The 22398-nt window shown below is 42.6% G+C and overlaps 1 protein-coding gene across 7 annotated transcripts in view; it reads left to right on the plus strand.

The window, feature by feature from the left end:
- The first annotated feature begins 60 nt into the window (after positions 1-60).
- Positions 61-22398, plus strand: part of MTDH (metadherin) — a 57840-nt gene continuing 35502 nt past the window's right edge. For all 7 annotated transcript variants that reach the window (XM_040972621.1, XM_040972623.1, XM_040972625.1 and 4 more), the window contains exons 1-2: positions 61-800; positions 15610-15711. In XM_040972621.1, the coding sequence (XP_040828555.1) occupies positions 420-800; positions 15610-15711 (483 nt within the window). In that variant the 5' untranslated portion in view covers positions 61-419. The remainder of the gene's footprint in view (positions 801-15609; positions 15712-22398) is intronic.

Below are 22398 nucleotides of genomic sequence, written 5' to 3' on the forward strand. Positions count from 1 at the left end.
CCACGTGACCCCGACGCCCCGCCCGCTCGAGCCACGTGACCTCGCGGCGGCGCCCGCGCGCGGTGTGGCTCGTTCGCGCCGCAGCCGCCATTGTTCCGCCCAGGGAGGACAGCGGGTCCTGGCGCTGGCGCTGGCGCCGAGACGCCGCTTAGCGGCCGGCACTGGAGACGCTCGCTGCCGTCTCCCCATCTCGTGGCGGCGGCGAAGAGGAGACTGACTTGGGGGAACCCGGGAGCCCCCTCTGCCCTCCCCGCGGCGGCAGCGGCCGATCCCTGGCTGCGGCGCGAGGGGCGGCCGCGATGCGCTCGGCGGCCTGAGGCTCTCCGGCCGGTGCCTTCCTCGCTTCCCCCTCGACTCTTCCAACGGCGTCCCTGCGCGCCCCGGCGTCATCCTGCAAGTCCCTCTGCCAGGGAGGGAAGATGGCTGCACGGAGCTGGCAGGACGAGCTGGCCCAGCAGGCCGAGGAGGGCTCGGCCCGGCTACGGGAAATGCTCTCGGCCGCCGTCGGCTTCCTGCGCACCGAACTGGGCCTCGACCTGGGCCTGGAGCCCAAGCGGTACCCGGGCTGGGTGATCCTGGTGGGCACGGGCGCGCTCGGGCTGCTGCTGCTCCTGCTGCTGGGCTACGGCTGGGCCGCGGCTTGCGCGGGCGCCCGCAAGAAGCGGAGGAACCCGCCCCGCAAGCGGGAGGAGGCGACGGCCACGCCGGCCTCGACCCCTGACGACCCCGCCTCGCTCAAGAACCTCAAAGGCGAGGAGCCCAAGAAGAAGAACCGGAAGAAACTGCCCGAGAAGCCCAAAGTGAGTGGGGAGGGGAGGAGGAGCGGGGGCGAGGTGGGAAGGTTCTGGTGGCAGTCCAGACCGCAGGTCCTCTCCCCTGCCCCCCACCCCAGTGGAGGAGGGAATGAGGGAGAGTCGGGGAGGAAAGTGGGAAGAGGGACTCGGGGTCCGTGTTAAGTCCAAGTGCCCAGAGGTGAGGGCCGCTCGGGGAGGGAGCCCAAGCTTGCCTGCGCCCTCCAGGGCAGGTGGCCCAGGTGGTGGCGGTGGGAAGCCGCGGCGAGTGGCCTGGAGAGAGCTCGTCGCCGGTGCAGCAGCTCGAGTGACCTCCAAACGCTAGGGGCTTACGGAAGATTACTGACGTCCAGGTGCCGACGCACTTCCATTTTAGTTGGGGCTGTTGAAAAGGGAAATGGTTGTCCCCACTCGAGTTCTGGAGAGTGTGACCTGTGGAGGCCGGAAGGTTACCTAATGTACTTTGCGGGGAACGGGGATTTGGGGGATGTACCCCAGGGAGCAGAGGACTGATGAGGTAAGTTCAGCCAAGTTTTGGAGGGGTCCCGTCGTGCTGTGGCAGGTTGTTTTGTTTGTTTGTTTGAAATAAGAGTAAAAAGGGGATGACAAGGCAGAATGGGGGAAGGCTGTGAGAAGGTTTCAGGCACCAGCTTCCTGGACTGCGTGTGGAAATGCTTACGGGGCGCCTCACATCCCTTTATCCGGCTTGTTTTTGTTTGTTTGTTTGTTTGTTTTAACGTGTGTGACTTCTGCGTTCTTTGTTGGCGGTTTCCCAGGGTTCTCCCATTATCTCTCACAGTGTTGTGACTACATTTTAAGATACTTTACCATTGAGCAAAGGGAGAATATGTAGGATGTGCAAGACTGGGGACATCTCCTAGTCTATGTATGTTACCTGAGTTAAGCTTTTCATCTTTGAGTACCACTCAGTAAGCCAGTAGCAGGGCCCTGCTGTGTCAGGTGCTGTTGGAGGCATAGCCTAGGAGTTAGAGGAAAGCATGGAGTCTGCTACAGGCAGCTCAGAGAGGTACGGATCCGAATCCAGGGTTAATGAAGCTTGGGCAGTGGGAGGCCCGTCCCATCCAAGGCATTCAGAAAAAGTTATCGGAGGAGGTGTTGTTGAAGCTAAAACTAATCAGTGTCAAAAAGAAGGCTGTATTAGACTGTGACAGATCACAATTAATGCATTATTAGGCCTGGGTAAGCATTCATGTTTTGCTTGCTGATTAAGATGATGTAAGATGCAAAGCTAGTAAAGGGCCTAATTTTGTTCATGTCTATAGTAGTGGAAGAAGAAGCCAAAGCCCATTAGAAGCATGATTTTAAAATGGGTAGAGTGCGCCAGGGCTTCCCAGAAAGTGATTTTTGTGGTCAAAATAGAGAGTCCGGTTCCAAGGTGAAGAAGAAAGGTGATCTTGAAAGACCACTTCATGAATCCTAAGACCTGTGTGCATGGAGCAGGTTACGACCATTTCAAAGCCTTCCTTGGGCCATCTAGAATTTCAGAGACAGGTGCGCCAAGAGCTCCTCTGAAGTGCATCCTAACAGATGACTCATCTACTCCTGCGGGTGTGTGCCCTCTGCAGAATGCTCCTTAGTTGTGGGGCTCTCTGCCCTCCTCCCTGAGGAGGGAGGCATGGAGAAGAAAATTAGTATTAACTTTGAAGAGTAGAGCTTGGGAAAACTAGATTAAATGCAAAAGTGTCTTTGCTTACCAGATGTTGAAGAGTTATTGAAGAACCTTAGCTTTATCAGTATTCATGAAGTGTTGGCTTTCGTACTTGTTCTGGTGGCAACCCACAGTAAGAAATGCATTTTGCATTATGACATAAATATTAAGCTGTCTGTTTTTCTTTACTCATATTTGTGGCCCACTAAGTTGGTTTTATATTTGATTATGAGGCAATTGCCATTTATTCAGGATTCACTCTTTACCCCGCTCAGTACTTAGAGAGAGAAAAGGAAAATGCTGCTTAAAAACTGAAGGCAGCAAGAAGTAATGAAGTATTCCTGTGCCTTACTGAAAGGGGGATAAATACAAAAGCAAAGGTCAGATTCTCTTAATAGGGCTTAAAATTCCTGTTGATGGAGAAATTATTATTTCTTTTAAGATTTGTTTTTTTTTTTTTTTTTTAATTGAAAAGGCAGATATACAAAGAGGAGGAGAGACAGGAAGATCTTCTGTCTGATGATTCACTCCCCAGCTGCAGCGGCTGGAGCTGAGACAGTCCAAAGCCAGGAGCCTCTTCCGGGTCTCCCACACGGGTGCAGGATCCCAAAGCTTTGGACCATCCTCGACTGCTTTCCCAGGCCACAAGCAGGGAGCTGTTTGGGAAGCGGAGCCACCGGGATTAGAACCGGTGCCCATAAGGGATCCTGGCGCGTTCAAGGCAAGGACTTTAGCCACTATGCTGTCACACCATCCCCTGGGAGAAATTATATACAGTCAGCCCTCTGATACTATATCTGCAAAATCAACCCCTGGTTGAAAATATTCAAGAAAAAAATTGCATCTGTTACACACATACAGACTTTTCCCAATGTCATCCCCTAAATAGTACAGTATGCCAGTACACCAGAGGGTCCAGCAGCCCGAATACTTGGGCCATCTTCTGTTTTCCTAGCCATCAGCAGGAAGCTAGACTGGAAGTGGAGCAGCCAGGACTTGAATGGGCACACACAGCATGCTGTCACTACTGACAGCAGCTTTACCTGCCACAGCACCAACCTGGGGTCTACTTTGTTTATTTCTGTTTTTATAGGGAAGACGATTATAGAAAGAAACCTTCCGTTCGTTAGTTCACTACCCAGATTGCCACCACAGTTGGGTCTGGCTAGTCCAAAGCCAGAAGCCAAAGAGTTGGGTCATCTGCTGCTTTCCTAGGTATTTTAGTAGAGAGTTGGCACAGAAGTGGAGTAGCGGTCCCAGTGCAATAATCTAGTGGTTCAAGTCCTCAGCTTGCAAACACCAGGAACCCCTATGGTCTCTGGTTCATGTCATGACTGTTCTACTTCCCATCCAGCTCCCTGCTTGTGGCCTGTTAAAGCCTTGGGACCCTGTACCCATGTGGGAGACTTGGAAGAAGCTCCTGGCTCCTGACTTCAGATCAGCTCAGCTCTGGCCATTGTAGTACTTGGGGAGTAAACCAGCAGATGAAGGATCTTTCTGTGTCTTGTATCAGGTTTTCTAATAAAAATAAGTAAATCTTTAAAAAAGAAGAAAGGAAGGAAATAATGGAATAGCCAAGTCTCAAGCTGATGCCCATGTGGGGTGCTGGAGCCGCGGGCAGAGGCTTAGTGTGCTTCACCCCTGGGCACCTGCGTTTCACTGAGTGCCTGCCTATTAGTTTTGTTTTGTTTTGTTTTGTTTTTTGTTTTTTTTTTAAAGATTTATTTTTATTATTTTTTCATCGGAAAGGTGGATATACAGAGAGGAAGATCTTCCGTCCGATGATTCACTCCCCAAGTGAGCGCAACGGCCGATACTATGCTGATCCAAAGCCAGGAGCCTCTTCCGGGTCTCCCACGCGGGTGCAGGTTCCCAAAGCTTTGGGCCTCGACTGCTTTCCCAAAGCTTTTGGGCCTCGACTACTTTCCCAGGCCACAGGCAGGGAGCTGGATGGGAAGCGGGGCTGCCGGGATTAGAACTGGCGCCCATATGGGATCCCGGGCGTGCAAGGCGAGGACCTTTAACCACTTGCGCCATCGTGCCGGGCCCTGTTTTGTTTTTTAATTGCATTTCATAACAATGCTTCATAGGCTCTGATGTTCCCCCATCCCATCCCTGTACTCTCCCCCCGGTGGTAGATTGCTCCACCTTATTGCAGTATTATAGTTCAAATCCAGTCTTGTTTCTTTCATTGCAAGCATGTGCCATGCATAAAGTCCAGTATCTTATTGCCCAGCTAAATTCAACAGTTTCTTGGGAATACCAACCCTGGTCTGAAGACCTAGCTGGCAGAATATTGTTCCGACCAATTAAAAGCCATGACATGACAATAGTTTCCAACATAACATTTCAATTATGGTTTGTATACAATGGCTTGTATCTATCTAAAATTGGCTATATGATACTATTCAGCTGTCTCACGTCTATTTTCATTTTAGTATTTAGCAGCTTATTGTGTTGAAGCCTAATTTCTACTGAACTTGGCAGTGTTTGAGATAGTCTAAACTGGGTTATACTTCCAGCAAGGCATGTGACACCAGTTGAGGCATAGAACACTGTTGGGCTGCCTATTAGTTTGAAAATCACTTAAACCAGAATATAAGCTTTCCAAGTGGAGTCATTTCACATCTTACACTCATTTTGTTATCTTAGGTTATGCTTACTTTAATTCAATGTAAACCAGCTTCATTAAAAGAGCTTTTGTTAGAACCTTGTACTGGGCCTGACATGATAGCTCATTCGGCTAATCCTACCTCTTTTAAAGCATCGGGATCCCATATAGGTGCCAGTTAGTGTCCTGTCTGCTCCACTTCCCATCCAGCTGCCTGCTTAACACCTGGAAAAAGCAGTAGAGAATAGCCAAAAGCCTTGGGATCCTGCACCAGCATGGGAGACCTAGAAGAAGCTCCTGGCTTCAGATTATCCCAGCTCCAGCAGTTGTGGCCATTTGGGGAGTGAGTGAACCAGCAGATGGAAGATCTTTGTCTCTCCTCCATAAATCTGAATTGCCTTTCCAAAAAAAAAAAAAAAAAACTCTTTAAAAATATATTATTCCTAAGTATATTTGTATATTCATTGTTTTATTCCAGCTTTTAGTTTTAATCTGTGCCAAGTTTTACAACTCCATTTTTTTTTTTTTACGTTCTTTACATAGTTAATTAGGGTAAAAAGGTTCAAGGGCTACAGGAGCGTGGGAAAGACCATTATTTTTTCCATATTGTTTCCTTCATGTTTAAAGGGGGTATTAAGGGAGAAGGCCCACCCAATTTCCCGCCCTCTCCAGGTCCCACATGTAGGGTATGCTCTGAGGTTCTTGCTCAAGTGGTTTTGATATTTCAACAGTTATGAATCGCTGCCAGTCTTGCCACTCCAAGCACTGTGAGGTCTTTGAAGAATCCACTGATTGGCATAATCCATCATAGAGTCTCTTTTTGCCCCGTATTTCACTGCCAAGATATAATAGCTGAGATGGTTGGTTGACCTGTTCTGTCTTCTGTCTTGTCTTGGTTAGGGTTCTGAGTCTGGCATTTCGATTGGGGAGATCTCCAAAGAAAGTTTGTCTGAGGTGTTCTCAAACCAGATTCTTGTGTGTGGTAGCAAGTACAGGGCCCGGCACAGTCCATTGCCCCGATCAGCTGGTGGTACAACTCCAATTTTTAAAATTGGTTTTAACTATTTATCTAAAGAGTAGGTAGTATATCATTTTTAAAATTTGTATTTCATTCTAGTCATGAGTGTTTTTGAAATTCTTCATTGATTTGATTTTATCCTCTAATAAGATCTTGGATAGGTATTTCAGGACATGAGTTGAAGTTTGATCCTTCATTAAAATTGAAGAGGAAGACACTTACACTGGGTACAGTTCTTGGCATTTTGGAATTTACTAATGCCATAAGTATTTTCCATAACACCTAGCTCAGTATATGCATTGGGTAGGTGCTTTATTAATATTTTTTCACTTGACTTTTGTTTTGAACACTTAGTGTTCTTTAAAAGGCAGTTACTGTGAGAGCCTGCTTCCATCCACTGACTGGTTCACTCCCTAAAAGGCTCATTCGACCAGAGCTGAACCCATCTGAAGCCAGGAGCTTCTGGGTCTCCCTCATGGGTGCAGGGTTCTAAGGACTTGGGTCATCTTCCACTGCTTTTGCAGGCCATGAGTAGGGAGGAAGCTGGATTGAACTGGAGCTGCTGGGACTCAAACAGGCGCCCATATGGATGCTAATGTTGTAGGCACTGGCCCCTCCCTTGACTTTGAATCTGAATAATGACTTACATGACTGTGATAGCTGAAATACCTAGTCTTTAGCAATTATTACATTATTTTGGGACCTGGTGCAATAGCCTAGTGGCTAAATCATCGCCTTGCAACCACTAGGATCCCATTTGGGCACTGTTTCATATTCCAGCTGCTCTATTTCCCATCCAGTTTCCTGTTTGTGGCCTGGGAAGGTAATAGAGAATGGCCCAAGGCCTTGGTACCCTGTACCCACGTGGGAGACCAGGAAGAATCTCCTGGCTCCTGGCTTTTGGATCGTATCAGCCCTGACCACTTGGGGAGTGAACCAGCAGAAAGAAGATCTTCCTCTCTGTCTCTCCTCCTCTCTGTGTATCTGCCTTTCCAATAAAAATAAATCTTTTTTTTTTTTTTTTTAATTATTTTGAATGTCAACTGGAAGCACATAATCAGGTTGGCCTCAAAGAAAATTTGTTTTAGTGAGCAAGTTATTTGTATATTAGTGTCGGAAGTTTCATAAAGAATTGCCATAGTGAAATTGTCAGTAATTAATCAGGTTGGCCTCAAAGAAAATTTGTTTTAGTGAGCAAGTTATTTGTATATTAGTGTCGGAAGTTTCATAAAGAATTGCCATAGTGAAATTGTCAGTATTTTCTGTTATTCAAGAAATTAAAGATTTTTGCTCACTACCGTGCAACCTTGCAAAGTGCTTGGCACTTAGGAAAAAAAAAATCATTACTTGGCTGAGTGTTATGGCACAGCAGGTTAGTGGCTGTTGGGACACCAGCATCCCCTATCAGAGTGCGCGTTCAGGTCCCTGCTGGTGCATCCTGGGAGACAGCATGGAGGATGACTCAAGTGCCTGGGTACCATATGGAGGTCCAGGTTCCTAGCTTCATTGATACAGCCCTAGATGCTGTGGACTTTTGTGGAGTGAAGCAGCAGCTAAAAGGTCTGTGTCTCCATTGTCTGTCTCTTTCACATTAAAAAAAAAACATGTTTTAAAAATGGGGGAAAAAAGACATAGGGCAACATTATGATGTGACAAGCTAAACCTTCCCCTGCAATAATAGGCGCGTGGGCTTGAGTCCTGCGTGCTCCATTTTCAGTTCAGTTCCTGCTGATGCCCTGAGAAAGTGGCACATGAGGGTTCTGGTGCTTAGACCCCTGCACCCACCTGGGGGACCCAGGAGAAGCTCTGGGCTCCTGATTTTGGCCTGGCCAGCCCTGGCAATTGCAGCCATTTGGAGAGTGAACCAGTGAGGAGAAGATTCTGTCTCTACTCCTCTCTCCGAACCTCTACCTTCCAAATAAATGTTTTTAAATAAATGTATCTTTTTAAAAAAAGATTCCAAAAGAAAAAAAATATTGAATGCATGATACAGTAAGGTGACCCATGAAAATATTTATATGAAGTATTGCTGTTCTTTTTTGCCTAGTAAACAACTATATGAGCTCATTTCTATTTTCATCCTGGAAGATAAATACACATCTCATTGAACTATAATTTTGTGAAGTCTGTCCTTTAACCAGTAAATTACTGCAGTGATCGTGTGCTAGGAGGTCATTACTGCTGCTCTGTGTGTGCTGACAGTGTCCTACTTGAGGGCTGTTATTACTCTGCTTACGCTGTTAGTACAGCATCCTTGCTGGTTTTCCTGCTTCTACCAGGCTTTCCTATCCACTCATGCAAGCCCAATGTTTTGAAGCCCAATTCTGATCCCTGTGAGTTTTTATGGTGGCATCTTTTCAGTAATTTCTCAATAACCTATTGGAATAAAATTCAAAGTCCATGATATTGCTCTAAAATCTTATTCTGTAAGCCTGCCTTTGGCTTCTCTGAACATTACTCCTAAAGTAAAAAAAATCTGCCTAGCTAGTTTGTATGTGTCTTGTTTGCATTCTTTTCTTTGGGTTGAGGGCCTTTCTTTTTAGCTCTTTACCAATTTTTGCTATTAAGTCCAATCTGCAGTGCTGCTTCAGCTGTGAAACCTTCCCTAGCTCCCAGGCTAGCATTTTAAACAGTAGGGAACAGATCAGCACAGCTGCTTTTCATTATTTGAAGTAGTTATGCTCTGTAAAGTCACCACAGACACTGAATCAATGAGTGGGGAACTGGTGTTCATAAGGGGATTGCAAGCTTAAGTTCTTGGCGGGCCTCTTGTGACAGTATTTTCCCCAACCACTCAATATAAAATTTTATCTTTTTAGGCAACTTACTTTAATATAGTTGGTTGATTAGCACTGGCATCTTTTCCAACAGTATTAGAATTCATGCATGAAGTTCTTGCAATGCGCATATCTTCTCCATAACGTGCAGTATGGCCTTCTAATGCTTTAGGAGCCCTTTAGCCACCGCTGGAACACCTGTGTCCTGGAGCACAGCACCTGGCTTGAGTCCCAGCTACCCTCTGCTTTCCAGCCAGCTTCCTGCTGGTTCATCTGCAGGCAGTGGCGGTGGCCCTAGTATTTGCGCTCCTGCCATCCATTTGGAAGACCTGTATGGATTTCCTGACTCTAGGCTTTGGCCTGGTCTAATGCAGATGTATGAGGAATGAACCAGAGAATGGAAGATCACTTTTTCTGTATTGCTGTTTATCATTTTATCTTTCAGATCAATAAATGAACCTGTTTTTTTAAAAAAGAGAGAAGCAGAGGCTGGCATTGTTGTGCAGTGGGTTAAGCAACTGACTGCAGCCTCCACATTACATATGAATGCCAGTTCAAGTGCCAAGTGTTCCACTTCTGATCTGCCTCCCTACTCACATTCTTGGAAAGCAGAAGATAGCCCAGGTGCTTCGGGAGACCAGGATGAAACTTCTGGCTTCGACCTGATTCAACCCTGGCCACTGCAGCCATCTGAGGATTGTAGCAGCAGAGGGAAGATCTCTCCTATCTGCCTTGCCCTCTCTCTTTAACTCTGCCTTTCAAATTAACAAAGCTTTAAAAAAAAAAAAGTGAAATCACCATCTAAAAGCATAAGGAGCACAAATTATGTGACATTGCTTAGACCTTATAAACAATGCGTTTTTACAGTTGTGAGAGTTGAGGATAAGACAGTATTGCCTGACTTGCTGTTGCATTGTCTATGTCCAAAAATGATCGGTATTGACTTGGGAGCCAGAGGTTTTAATGAGTAGGCACATTCACCGATGCAGAATCAACAGTGGGAGTTGTCTGCATCCAGACCGCTGTCTTTTCTTGCTTGAACCTTCTTGGCTCACCTGAAGTGCAGCAATAGCTTCTGCTTGACTGCCTCCAAACCTTTATCAAGACACTGATGGGGAGTCTTAAAAATCAATCACAGCCGGTATCAGAATTATACCTCCTAGCTTTTGCATTTCAAATCTAAACTCCTTTCCATGGCGTATATAAACTGGAACCTGCATTTTTTTCCAAGCTGATTTTTAATCTGCTTCCTCCTGTTGGGTATTTCCAACTACGATGATCTTTTCAGTTCTGATTCTTTCACAATCCAGTTCCTTTACATGAGGAATTATTAATATGTCTGAAACATTCCCCCTCACAATTGTCAACAATCCTTAGATCTGACCTTAAGTCACCTTCCCTGATTTTCTGTGTCTACATCTTATGTTTTCCTTGTATTAATTATCATACTTTGTGAATTATTTGCTTATCTGTTTACTTTTTAAATTTTTTATATTAATTTTTAAATATTTTTCAAGATTTAAAAAAAATTTTAAGTTTTTGTTTTATTGGGAACTCAGATTTATAGAGAGTAGGAGAGAGAGGCGGGAGCGGGGAGAAGATCTTCCATCCACTAATTCACTCCCCAGGTGGCCACAACGGCCAGAACTGGGCTGATCAGGAACCAGAATCTTCTTCCAGGTCTCCCATACAAGTGCAGGGTCCCAAGGCTTTGGACCATCCTTGACTGCTTTCCCAGGCCACAAGCAGGGAGTTGGTTGGGAAACAGAGTGGCCAGGATTAGAACCAGCACCCGTATGGGATCCCAGCACGTTCAAGGGAAGGACTTCAGCTGCTAGGTTACTGGTCTAGGCCCTGTTTACTTTTTTTGTTTTGTTTGTTTTAAGATTTATTTTTATTTGAAAAGCACAGTTACAAAGAGAAGAAAAGATAGAGCTCGTGCATCCACTGCATCATTTCACAGATGTCTGCACTGACAAGCTGAGCCTGAAGCCAGGAGCCACCTCTGGGTCTTTCACATGGGTGCAGGGCCCAGACTCTTTAGTCATCCTCCGCTGCTTTACCAGGCCATTAACAGGGTGTGGGATCGGAAGTAGAGCAGCCAGGACATGAAGCAGCATCCGTATGGGATACAGGAGCCACAGGTAGAAGCTTAACCTACCACGCCACAGCACTTTGTTTTCTTTTTGAGTGTCTTCTTCCTTAGTAGATTATAAACCTAACACAAACAGTGCTAGTCTTTTTTTTTAAGATTTATTAATGCTATGTCAGATGTATAGAGAGGAAGATCTCCCGTCTGATGATTCATCCCCCAAGTGACTGCAACAGCTTGGGCTGAGCTGATCCAAAGCCTGGAACCAGGGACCAAGTCTCCCATGTGGGTACAGGGTCCCAAGGCTTTGGGCCATTTTCGACTGCTTTCCCAGGCCACAAGCAGGGAGCTGGATGGGAAGCAGGGCTGCTGGGATTACAACTGGCACCTATATGGGATCCTGATGTGCTCAAAGCAGGGCTTTAGCCACTAAGCCACCACACCAGGCCCCAGTGCTAGTCCTTGAAAATTATATGTTAAGCTAAATGCTGAATGAAGCAACTAAAATTACATGTCAAGAGTTTAATGGAAAAATTGATTATTGGACTAAATAATTTTTTCTTAATACATTTTCAGTAGAATTGTGTTCTTATTTTTAGCTAGTAGTCTAGCTGGTCATATTACAAGTAAGTGATACCACTTCCCGCCTTATAAAAGCCACTAGCCCTCTAGTTTTAACTGTTGAAACAGTAATAATTTGACAAGACTCCTAAGAGATAGGTAAAATAAAATATTCTTAATTTTATACCAGAATAATCTCCAGGTTCAAAGATGAGTGAATTATTCAAGGATAATCAGTGCAGCTGCTTGATTTTTACTGTACATGTATCTTATGATTTCAGTGGCATGTTGAGGATAGTAAAGTCCATTCAGAGAGAGTTTCAGTTTTCCCAATGAGTTATGTTTTTTTTTTTTCTTTTAATTCAGTTTTTTAAAGAATTTTCATAAGGTGAACAGATTTTTTGTATTTCATATATACAGATTTAGGAGCATAATGATACTTCCATGCTCTCGCTCTGCCTCCTCCTCCCTTCCTAATTTTTCTTATAATTTTTATGGTGACATGATTTCAGTATATTTTACAACCACAAATCTAACCCTCCACTAAGTAAGGAATTGAACAGTAAGTTGAGGGGACAGGCCTGTTTCTCAAGAGTATAGTTAAGAACTGCAAACAGTAAAAAAATCTCACTTTCACTATATATACACACACACATATATATATGAGATATTTGTACTCTGTATATTAGTTACCATAAATCAGGAACTTTGTTGGTTTTAAAGTTCACCCTTAGAATCAGAAGTTTCTGCTGAAAATTAGGCCAAATGACCTTTGCGAACGTTCTAGAATTTGGTTCCATTTGTTTGGGTATGTGATGGCACTTGTTTGTCTTTTTGTTGTATTCTGTCAGGCAAAGTATAAAAGACCTTCACTAATTGCTGCTGATCTTGGAGGACAGGAACAGCAGTAAACCTACAAAACACTAACTTTTACTGCATTTCCTCACTATTGATTAGCGTGCTGCTTTTCAAGGTTTTGAAAGTCTTGAGTTTTTGTTTTGTTTTGAGAGACACAATCCAAGAGCTCTTATCCTATTTCAGTTCCCAAATACCTGCAACAGCGGAGCTAAACCCGAAGGTGGGAATTCAATTGAGGTCTCCCGCATTGGCAACAGGAACCCAGTGTTGGCTCTACTGCCAGCACCTGTCAGCGTCTGCATTGACAGGAAGCTGGAGTCAGTCCCCAGGGCTTGTAGCATTTAGTAAAATAAAGTGATTCTCTGCAGTGATTTGCATGAGTAAACTGGAGGTGGTATATAAATGACTGATGGAGAAGTTTCAGGAAAGAGTAGGTAAGTACAGTTTCATAGATGTAACCCTTGGGAACTGGTATTTGAAGATGTGGAAGACTGTAGAATTGGAGCTGCAGAATTGCTACGATAGTGTAAGGCTAGAAGGTAAATTTAACCATAGGACACCAGAAAGGGTAATTTTGGCTAGAGAGAATAGTATGAATGAAAAAATAGCCTATGAGAATAGACAAGGAAAGTGATGTGTTAGAAAGCAGAGTTAACCCAGTATAAAGCACAGGGCCCGCTTTGCTTGCTTTCTCTGTGAACTACCACACTCTGTGAGAGTACTTCAAAAGTGCGTGGAAGGGGCTGGCAACGTGGCGCAAACAAAGCCTCCACCTGCAGCACTGGCATCCCACATGGAAATTAGTTCAAGTCCCAGCTGCTCCACTTCAATCCAGCTCCCTGCTGGTGGCTTAGGAAAGCAGCTAGAGGATGTCCCAACTCCTTGCACCCCTGTAGCCACCTAGCAGAATGTAAGAAACTCCTTGCCCCTGATTTTAGACTAGGCCCATCTCCAACTAATGCAGGCATTTGGGGAGTCTTCTGTATCTTTAACTCTGCTTTTCAAGTAAAAATAAATCTTTTATTTTAAAAGTTCGGTGCTCAGTATTTTGGTGCTCAGTTTTTCTTTTTAATCCAGGCATGTTTTTTCATACTAGGCATTTCTGTGAACTTTAAATGTTTTGAGTGACTAAGGAGACCTGCCATTTGCTGGCTCACTCCCTATAAGCATGAGTGATGCAGGGGCCTAGTGCTTTGAGCCGTAGTCATTTATGTTTATCAGGACCTGGAGCCACATTTCCAACTCAGATGCTTCAGGATGGGATATAGGCTTCTTAACCGTTGTCTGCACCTCTAGACTAAATTTCTCCTCCTCCCCGAACTTTCTGAAGATCTCTCATGCATCCCGAAGCTCAGAAGAGGCAACGTTGAAGTGATGGAACAGGACAAAGAAAACCTGGTTTAGTGTTCACTGCTGGATTTAATGAGTTGGTTAAGACAGCAGATTAAGTTTGAGTTAATTAGGAATTTGAGCTGCTAGAAAACAGCTTTTGTTTTGATTTCTGCCACAGATCTTTGGAATATCCGCAGCTGTATTTCAGAATGTAAGTGGTGTCTTTCCTAACTGCATGCCTGATCAGTTTAAACAAATGCAGAACAGAAATCTTGAACATTTGTAACTTTTTCTTGGGTAATTTTGCTGTAGTGAGGAGGCAGTCTGATAGAAGTCTTCTGCAAGAACTGTACTTAAGGGCCTGGCACAGTAGCTTAGTTGCTAAAGTCCTCACCTTGCATATGCAGGGATCCCATGTAGGCACCAGTTCGTGTCCCAGAGGCCCCGCTTCCCATCCAGCTCTCTGCTTGTTGCCTGGGAAAGCAGTTGAGGATGGTGCAAAGCCTTGGGACCCTGCCCTTCATGAGAGACCTGGAAAAAGTTCCTGGCTCCTGGCTTCAGGTGGGCTCAGCTCCAACTGTTGTGGCAACTTGAGGAGTGAATCAGCAGATGGAAGATCTTTCTCACTGTCCGTCCTCCATTCTGTATATCTGCCTTTCTAATAAAAGTAATAAATTTTTTAAATTGTACTTAAAACTTTATATAGCTACATTGATTTACCGCTTGTGTGGTATTGAGTGTGAGAAAAATGCACAAGTGAGACCAGGTAGTAGGGTCTTGGGGGGAGAGAATAATCCCTTTTTTCCTCATCCTCAGTATGCATACATTACTGGTTATAAGCTTCAGAAATATTTATTTTAAAGAAGCAAAAGAATACTGATTAAAAGCCAGTTTGGGAAATCACAGACTTCTCATGAACTTCTGTAAATGCTGTCATTTTATTTTAGGGATGCTAGGAAAGTATGAAGTGTAGCCTGTTTAAGCCAGTGCAATGGATAGATAAGGCTTCATCCCGGAAGAGTAGAGACATTAAATTAGGGAGTTACAGGAGGTGTTGGAAATCAGTGTTTGTTTCTGTGTTGTGTATGGCTATTTCTGTGCTGCTCTGGAAGAGTTGAGTAGCTATAACAGACATGATTTGGTTCACAACGCCAAAAATATTTCTTTGTGGCCCTACATTGAAAAAGTTTGTTGGGACCAATGTCATGACATAGTAAACTAAACCTCTGCCATGGAATCATAGGTTCATATCCTGGCTGTTCCACTTCCTGTCCAGCTCCCTGGTTTTGACCTCGGAAGGTAGAGGAAGATAACCCAAGTCATTGGGCCTCTGCAACTACATGGGAGACCTGAGAGAGGCTCCTAGTCCTGGGTTCAGATCAGCTCAGCTGCTGCGACCAGTTGGGAAGCAAACCAGCAGATGGAAGGCCTCTCTGTTTTCCTCTCTGTAAAATCTGCCCTTCAAATAAAAATAAGTCTTTTAAAAAACAGAAAGTGTTTGTAGTTTAGATCGAAGCTGTGATTTTGTACATGTAGAATAAGGCTCAAAGACGATAAGCAAAATGTTTTGAGATTACGGAGTTAATTCATCTGGATGCAAATAAAGTTGTTTTTCTTTTAGCTGCCTCTATTGCATTGCTTTTATAAGAGAGTTTGATATTCGAATAATTTTTTTTTTAAAAAAAAACTACTTCGAAATTTTTTTCTAAGTTAATTGTATTTGTAATACAAAGCATGTTTAGGGGAAGTAGTCCGCCATGTTTGAGGTGACATTACTGCACAGAGCCCTTTTGCCTAGCGTCAGGGTAAGGTTTGACTGTAGTTTATGCTTTGTCCTGAGTGTCACACTAGTTGATCTGCTGGGCATTGTGCTGACATGATACCCTTTTCGTTCGTGCAGCCAAATGGACGGACTGTTGACGTGGCTGAGGATGACGTGGTCCGCACTCCTCGAAGTGTAACAGCAAAACAGCCGCCAGAGACAGACAAGAAAAATGAGAAGGTAAGTTTGGGAGCATATGGAGTTATATAACGAGTCTTAGTAAAGAGAGTGACATTAAAATTATGCTTTTCTGTTTCATAAGACTATGTGTATATCCTCAAATGCTCATTGAAGGAGTAACCATAAGACCATTAATCAGTTTTTACCAACATATATAGGCATAACAATGCTCTAAAAACTTGGGCAAGATAGTTTTAACTTTTATTGTGTTCATTTGACATATGATTTAGATAGGGAGTGAAAAGAACTATGTTATGCGAAATAAGTTGTTCCTAACATTGTTATTAAATGACTTTCACTGCCAATTAAAGTATTATTCCAATGATCTTTGACAGCTTTCTCTGGAACTGCATTTAAAACTTTAAGTATGAGTGGAAAGGGAATTGATATCATTAAATTCAAAAATAAAATAAATGAAAAAAAAATAAAGACTATATCCCCATTTAACTGAAAAATCTGAATCGTGGTGACTTGGTGGTGAGAGTTTGTATTTATTTTTAAAGAAATGATATATCACCAAATGTTTTAACACTGAGGCAGTATGAAATATTCTGTATAACAAAAACAGTTTATTCTTGAGTTGAACATCTTTTGTATGAGTAAGGCTCCCAGTATATGTATCTTGTTCAAACAGAATTGCATTATCCTGTTAACAAAATACTACTAGCATTAAAAACTTTAGGGAAGTTGTCCACTGTTATTGCTAAGGGAAATTTCTGTTCTGGTAGAGACATAATCGTTTACTTATTAGACACAGTGTGACTGCATGCAACAAAAGAAAATATTCTATACTGATTACTAATTTATTTGTTTGAAAAGGAACAGTTACAGAGAGGCAGGGCATCAAGGATGAGAGGTTCTATCCCCTGGTTCACTTTCCAAAAAGCTGAAATTGGTGGTAGAGGCCTAAGTAATTAGGGCATCATCCACTCTTTTCCAAGGCATGTTAGCAAGGATCAAAGGCAGAGCAACCAGTACTTGAATCTCTGATAAAAGGTACTGGCATCAGAAGTGTCAGCTTAGTCTACTGCACCACAACATGGGGTCGCAAGTGACTAATAAGAGATTAGCTAAATTTTCCCAGCAAGACAATCTGCTGTATCCTATACATGAGTCCGTTCCTGGGGTTTTGTTAATTTTTCTGGTTGCCAATGTTAGAACTGATGAACTTTTACCTAATATAGTTACGAAGTAGGTAAACAAATTCTTAGTGGTTCTTTCTGCTGTGGAGAAACTTTATTCAATATTTTTTCCTTAAGGTTTATTTTATTTGAAAGGCAGAGTTACAGCAGAGAAAAGATATCTTTCAGGAGCTGGGAACTATATCTGGGTCTCCCATGTAGACGTAGGGACCCAAGTACTTGGACCATCTTAAACTGCTTTCACAATAGCAGAGAACTGGATTGGAAGTGCAGTATCCAGGACTTGAACTAACATCCATATGGGAATGCCAGCACTTAGGATGGAGGCTTAACTTGCTACACCAAACAGCACTGGCCCCTCAATTCCATTTAATAAGCTGAATTGCCTTGTCTTTTTTACTCTATGTGTGTATAATAACCCTGCTCAGGGAGGAAAGCATCAGCCACCACAGGTGAGCAGCTGGTTTCCACCAACCAGGATGCAGCAGTCCCAGCACCCCAGACTAGTGATTTTAAAATTCATTTTGATTTATTCATTTGAAAAAAGTAACAGGGAGGAGAGACACAGGAAAAAATGTTTCCACTGATTCACTCGAGCTGGATCATAAATGAAGCAGCCAGGTCATGAACTGGCATTCATATTGGTTGCCACTGTCATAGACTGGCATAATGCCAGCCCCACTACAATTGCAATTTCAAAGTGTCTTTGAAGAAGTGGTTAGTTAGTTCTCCTATCCATAATCCAGTGCAATTTATCTAGAGCCAAGAAAGCTGCAAGTAAAGTAGCTTGAAATCAAGTGTAGTCGTAAGAAATAAATTTATATTTTTGCCCTAAGTAGAAAATTGGTAAATGATTTTAGTAAATGAGCATGTAATTTAAGAACTATGAGTTTTCAGAGTGAATATTTGAAATGTCTGATAACACTTTACACATTGCGCACCTGGTGTATCCTTGCTTGTGGAGTTCAATATTTATAATCGTTGTTCTGAATTTTTTTATTGTTGATATATATAAATAAAATAGTTGACATATATTAAGTATAATACAGTAGGTATCGTGCGGGGGGGGTGTATTTGTATATATTGAATTTATCTACATATACCCAGTAAAGAGAAAACTTAATAAGCATTATATGTACTTTTAAGGCCTTACAGGCATTGTTTTATTTATCCTCACCAGAGGCCACTCTGTGTTTTCTTTCTTATTTCTTTTTCTTTTTTTTTTTTTTTTTTTAAGATTTATTTACTTGAAAGGCAAAGTGACAGACGTCTTCCACACTCTGGTTCACCCACCAGATGCCCACAACAAACCAGGGTTGAGCTAGACTGAAGCGCAAGAGCTAGAACTCGATGTAGGTAGCAGGAATCCAAGTATATGGACCATCCTTTGCTGCCTTCCGCGGTACATTAGCAAGAGGCTGGGTCAGAAGTAGGAGAATGGACTCAAACTGCCCTGTGGTATAGGATGTAGGCATACCAAGCAGCAGCTTAGAGCAGTACCACAGCACACATCCCTCACAAAAACTTTGAGGAGATGGGATTTTATCTGTCTTAAAAATGAGCAGCCCAGGGCCAGTGTTGTCACAAAGCAGGCGAAGTCACTGCCTGCAACTCCAGCAACCTACTTCTGATCCAGCTCCCTGTTAATGTCCTGGGAAAGCAGTAGAAGATGCCCTAAGTGTTTGGACCCTTAGCACCCACATAGAAAAACTAAATAAAGTTCTTCAGTCTGGCACAGCCAGACCCTGACACCGCAACCCTCGGGGAGTAAACTAACAAATGGAAGCTTTTACTCTTCCTCTTTTCTCTCTGGAGCTCTATGACTTTCAAATTAAGAATGAATCTTAAAGTAGGAAACTTGAGTCTTAAGTTATGTTAACTAATTACCTATAAAATATGTGTTCAGCTGTAATACAGACCCATCTGTTATGAAAGTCTATATACTCCCCTATTTTTCTTTATATCTAATCTGCTCAAAAACTACTGGGCATGTAGTAATAACCCCATTTTACAGATAAGGGCTCCAAAGTGTAGATGGATTTGTGAGTTCAATAATTTCATTAAATTTCTGAAGTAGGATTTGAGTCCAGCTTATGGTACTGAAATCTATGTTCTTTGTATCACCTGATAGTACCACCTTCATTTGCTCTTGCTTTTTCAGTACAGAACTTTTATTTGTTGGCTAGCTTAGCTTGTAGAGGAGACAGAGCTCCCATCTCCTGGTTTATTCCCCAGGGCTTAGAGTAGTCGTGACTCAGCTGAAGCTAGGAGCCACAGATTCAGTCTAGGTGGGCCACTTGGGCGGCAGGAGCTGAACTACCTAGGCCCTGAGTAATGCTACCTCTGAGCCTCTGCATTATCAGGAAACTGGACTGGGAGCTGGAGACAGCTTGCTTAAATACCAGGACCCACATGGCGTCCCAAACAGGAGGCCAGATGCTAGCCCTAGTGTGACTTTTGAATAAAGTCATGCTGTGCCTCGGGGCTCTTGTTCCTTTATGTCATCTGGGATCTAAGATTTAGGCTTTTTACATTGTTTCAGCTCAAATAACTCATTTTAGTGTTTTTTTTTTTTTATGTTGTACATTGTATGTTTCTTTGTGCTTTAAATAGATGATTTATGCAACTTAGTATTCATTATTATACATTGTTTGACTCTCAAAAACACATGTTGGAGAAGTATGGTTTTTGCCAGTAGAGTAGTTGTACTCTAGGCTGTGATGTTAATGACCTTGTCCCGCCAGTTGTATATCCTAGGTCTATAAAGCATAGGTCTCGAGGTCTGCTTCACTGATGCTGGTGTCGAGCAGAGTACAGGTAACAGGACCAGGAGCCAGGCTGAATGCATTGTGCTGATACCAGAGATGAAGAGAAATGTTAATGTCTGCCTTTTAGTAAGTTACAGTCTAGTTAGGGAAAAATAGAGAAGATACAAAGTAACTTAAGGCATTCGGTGCCCGGTATTAACAGGAGGAAAGGTTATTTTACTTGGGTAGCCATCAAAGACTGAATTGGGGTAGTGTTTCATTTCAGGAGTGTACAAGGGTAGGAGAAAGGAACAGTTTTGGAAGCAGAGAGTGATGACCGCATTATTCACATGAAACAAATAAACAAGCTCCAGCATACTTGATGTGAACGTACTAAATAAGTACTAAATAAGTTTGATTGGTCCGAGTAGATGTGATCAGGTGACCGCACCATTTGTGATTCATGAAGCAGTTTGGTATCTCTGTGATTGGAAGAGTCTGGATTAAGGTAGACCTGTAAAGATTGCTGGTAAGAGAAACCACAGTAGCAGATTATATAAAATTTGTCACCACCAGGTGGATTTTCAGGGTAAAATCAAAGATTATCCACTGATACCCTTCATTGCAAGTTCTATTAAGTACTTAGATTTTGATGATGCTACACAAGGTGTAAAATGTTTTTCACATCTCAGTCCTTTTGTCAACTCTGTAGGAGGGTGTTTGTTTTTGTTTGTTTTGATAGCCCAGTAAAAATAGTCAAGTGCCCAAAAGCACGTGCTGGTGAACCATGCTCCTTCACGTGCTGTAGAGATCCAAGTGATACAGCAGTGTCGCTGCATGCACTGATGGTGCAAAAGCAGATGTGAGAAAAACCGTCTTTTTGATCATGAATGAAGGCAGTGGCAACAAGCTACCAGTCATCGTAAGCTTTACATTCTTCCACTGACAGTTTAAACAAACTGCAGTTTCACTTAACAGTGCCCTTGTCGCAGTGAAAATTATTTTCATGAAGTCTCAATCTGTGATTGCATGCTTTTTAATCTGTTTATGAAATGGGAAATATGTATAAAGTATGCCTCGCATGATAGTTGTCTTAAGGAAAAATGCTCATGCAGTGAGTTCAAAACTGAACTAGTCACTTGTTGCTTCAGTTTTATTTAGAGGTCATCAACACAGCCATGGTGATTTATGCTTGGATGTTTTCTTCAGGGATAGGAATGTGGCACCATTTGTAATGCTGGCACCCCCACATTGTTGCTGCTTTCAGTCCCCTCTGCTACTGACCCAGCTCCCTGAGAACGCAGCAGAGGTTGGAGCAAATGCCTGGGCTCCTGCAACCCTGAGCAGGACAGGGTCATGGATCCTGGCTTCACAGCCTCCTGGGGGGGTAAACCAGTAGATGGAAAATTCCTTCTTCTCTCTCGTGTTTTCTCACTATGCCTTTTAAATAAGTAAATAAATGATGATGATTATTATTATTATTTATTAAAAGCCACTGCTTGAGATCCCACATTACCCTTTTGGAGTGCCTGGGACAGCAGGCAGTGGCTCAAGTACTGAGTCCCTGCCACACCTCGGTGAAATTCCTGCCTCAGCTACAGCAGCTGTCCTGGCTGCGGGGGCATTTGGGAAATGAACCAGCAGACAGAAGATCTATAGAAAATCTATATCTCTGTTTCTGTGCCTTTTAAATTAATAAAATTGAACTTAAAAAAAGATGATCTTTATACATCAGTGTGTGTGCGTATATATTATATATACACTGATAGTATTTGTTTAAAATGATCAAATTGTTTACAAGTAAACTTTAGAAATATTGGGAAATTTGTATCTGCTGCTATAAGCTTGACACTTTCTTAGTACCTAAAGAATTTCTGATATCAGTTATGATATTAACAAAGATTTTTTTTTTTTGTACAAAAACAAGTAGAATGTTTTCACAATTTGGATTATCATCATAACTTAAAGCCAGTATTTCCCAGTTGACCAGTACTTGCATATTATAAAGTGACTAATTAGATTTATTGTACTAAAGTATGGAAAGTTCACAGGTGCTATTTCAGATTCCATATTGCAACAACTTTTTAAAAAACTACGACTTGTTGAGTGTTAGTGTCCTGTTTTTTCCTCACCATACCTAAAACCCTTTATGCCTTCCTCTTTTTAGAAAATATTCCAGAATCTTAAGCATAACCCTTTAAAAGCTATGTCTGTGGCATGGTCTTTTCTCTCATTTCTTAACCTTTCTAACCCCCAGCCACATTGTTGTTTTTTTTTTAGGGCTGGTTTTGTTGCTGTTGTTGCTGTTTTTGTTGGTTTTTTTTTTTCCCTTTTTTTGTTAGCCAATGTATGCTTTTAGATTATTTATAGAGTTGGTTAACTATCACCACAGTCTAATTTTAGAGCTACGTTCCCCCTCTCCATTCCCTGAAACCACTAATCTATAAGTATACATTCAAGGAAAAATGCTTACAGTCATCAGAAAGAACTGTTGAAACACCCCTTTTCTATTCTACATCCATGTGTTTATAGCCACATTTTGTTCATATGCTTTGGTCAGAAATAGTGTACCACAGTAAATCTTGTACAAAAGCATCTATGTGAAGCTGTCGAAAGCCAGATATTCAAGTATTTGTGAAATATGCCATTCTTTACATGAAAAGGTTTCTCTTTGAAAATGCCACTATTTACATAGATATATACATAGGTATGTTTATTATGATCACTTTGAAATTGTATAGTAAATAATTTCCTAGTAAATGTGTGATATGGTATATATGACTCACATTAGCAAAGGC

The sequence above is a fragment of the Ochotona curzoniae genome, unplaced genomic scaffold (assembly GCF_017591425.1).
Source record: "Ochotona curzoniae isolate NIBS_2020 unplaced genomic scaffold, NIBS_Ocur_1.0 contig_2318, whole genome shotgun sequence".
Classification (NCBI taxonomy): Eukaryota; Metazoa; Chordata; class Mammalia; order Lagomorpha; family Ochotonidae; genus Ochotona; species Ochotona curzoniae.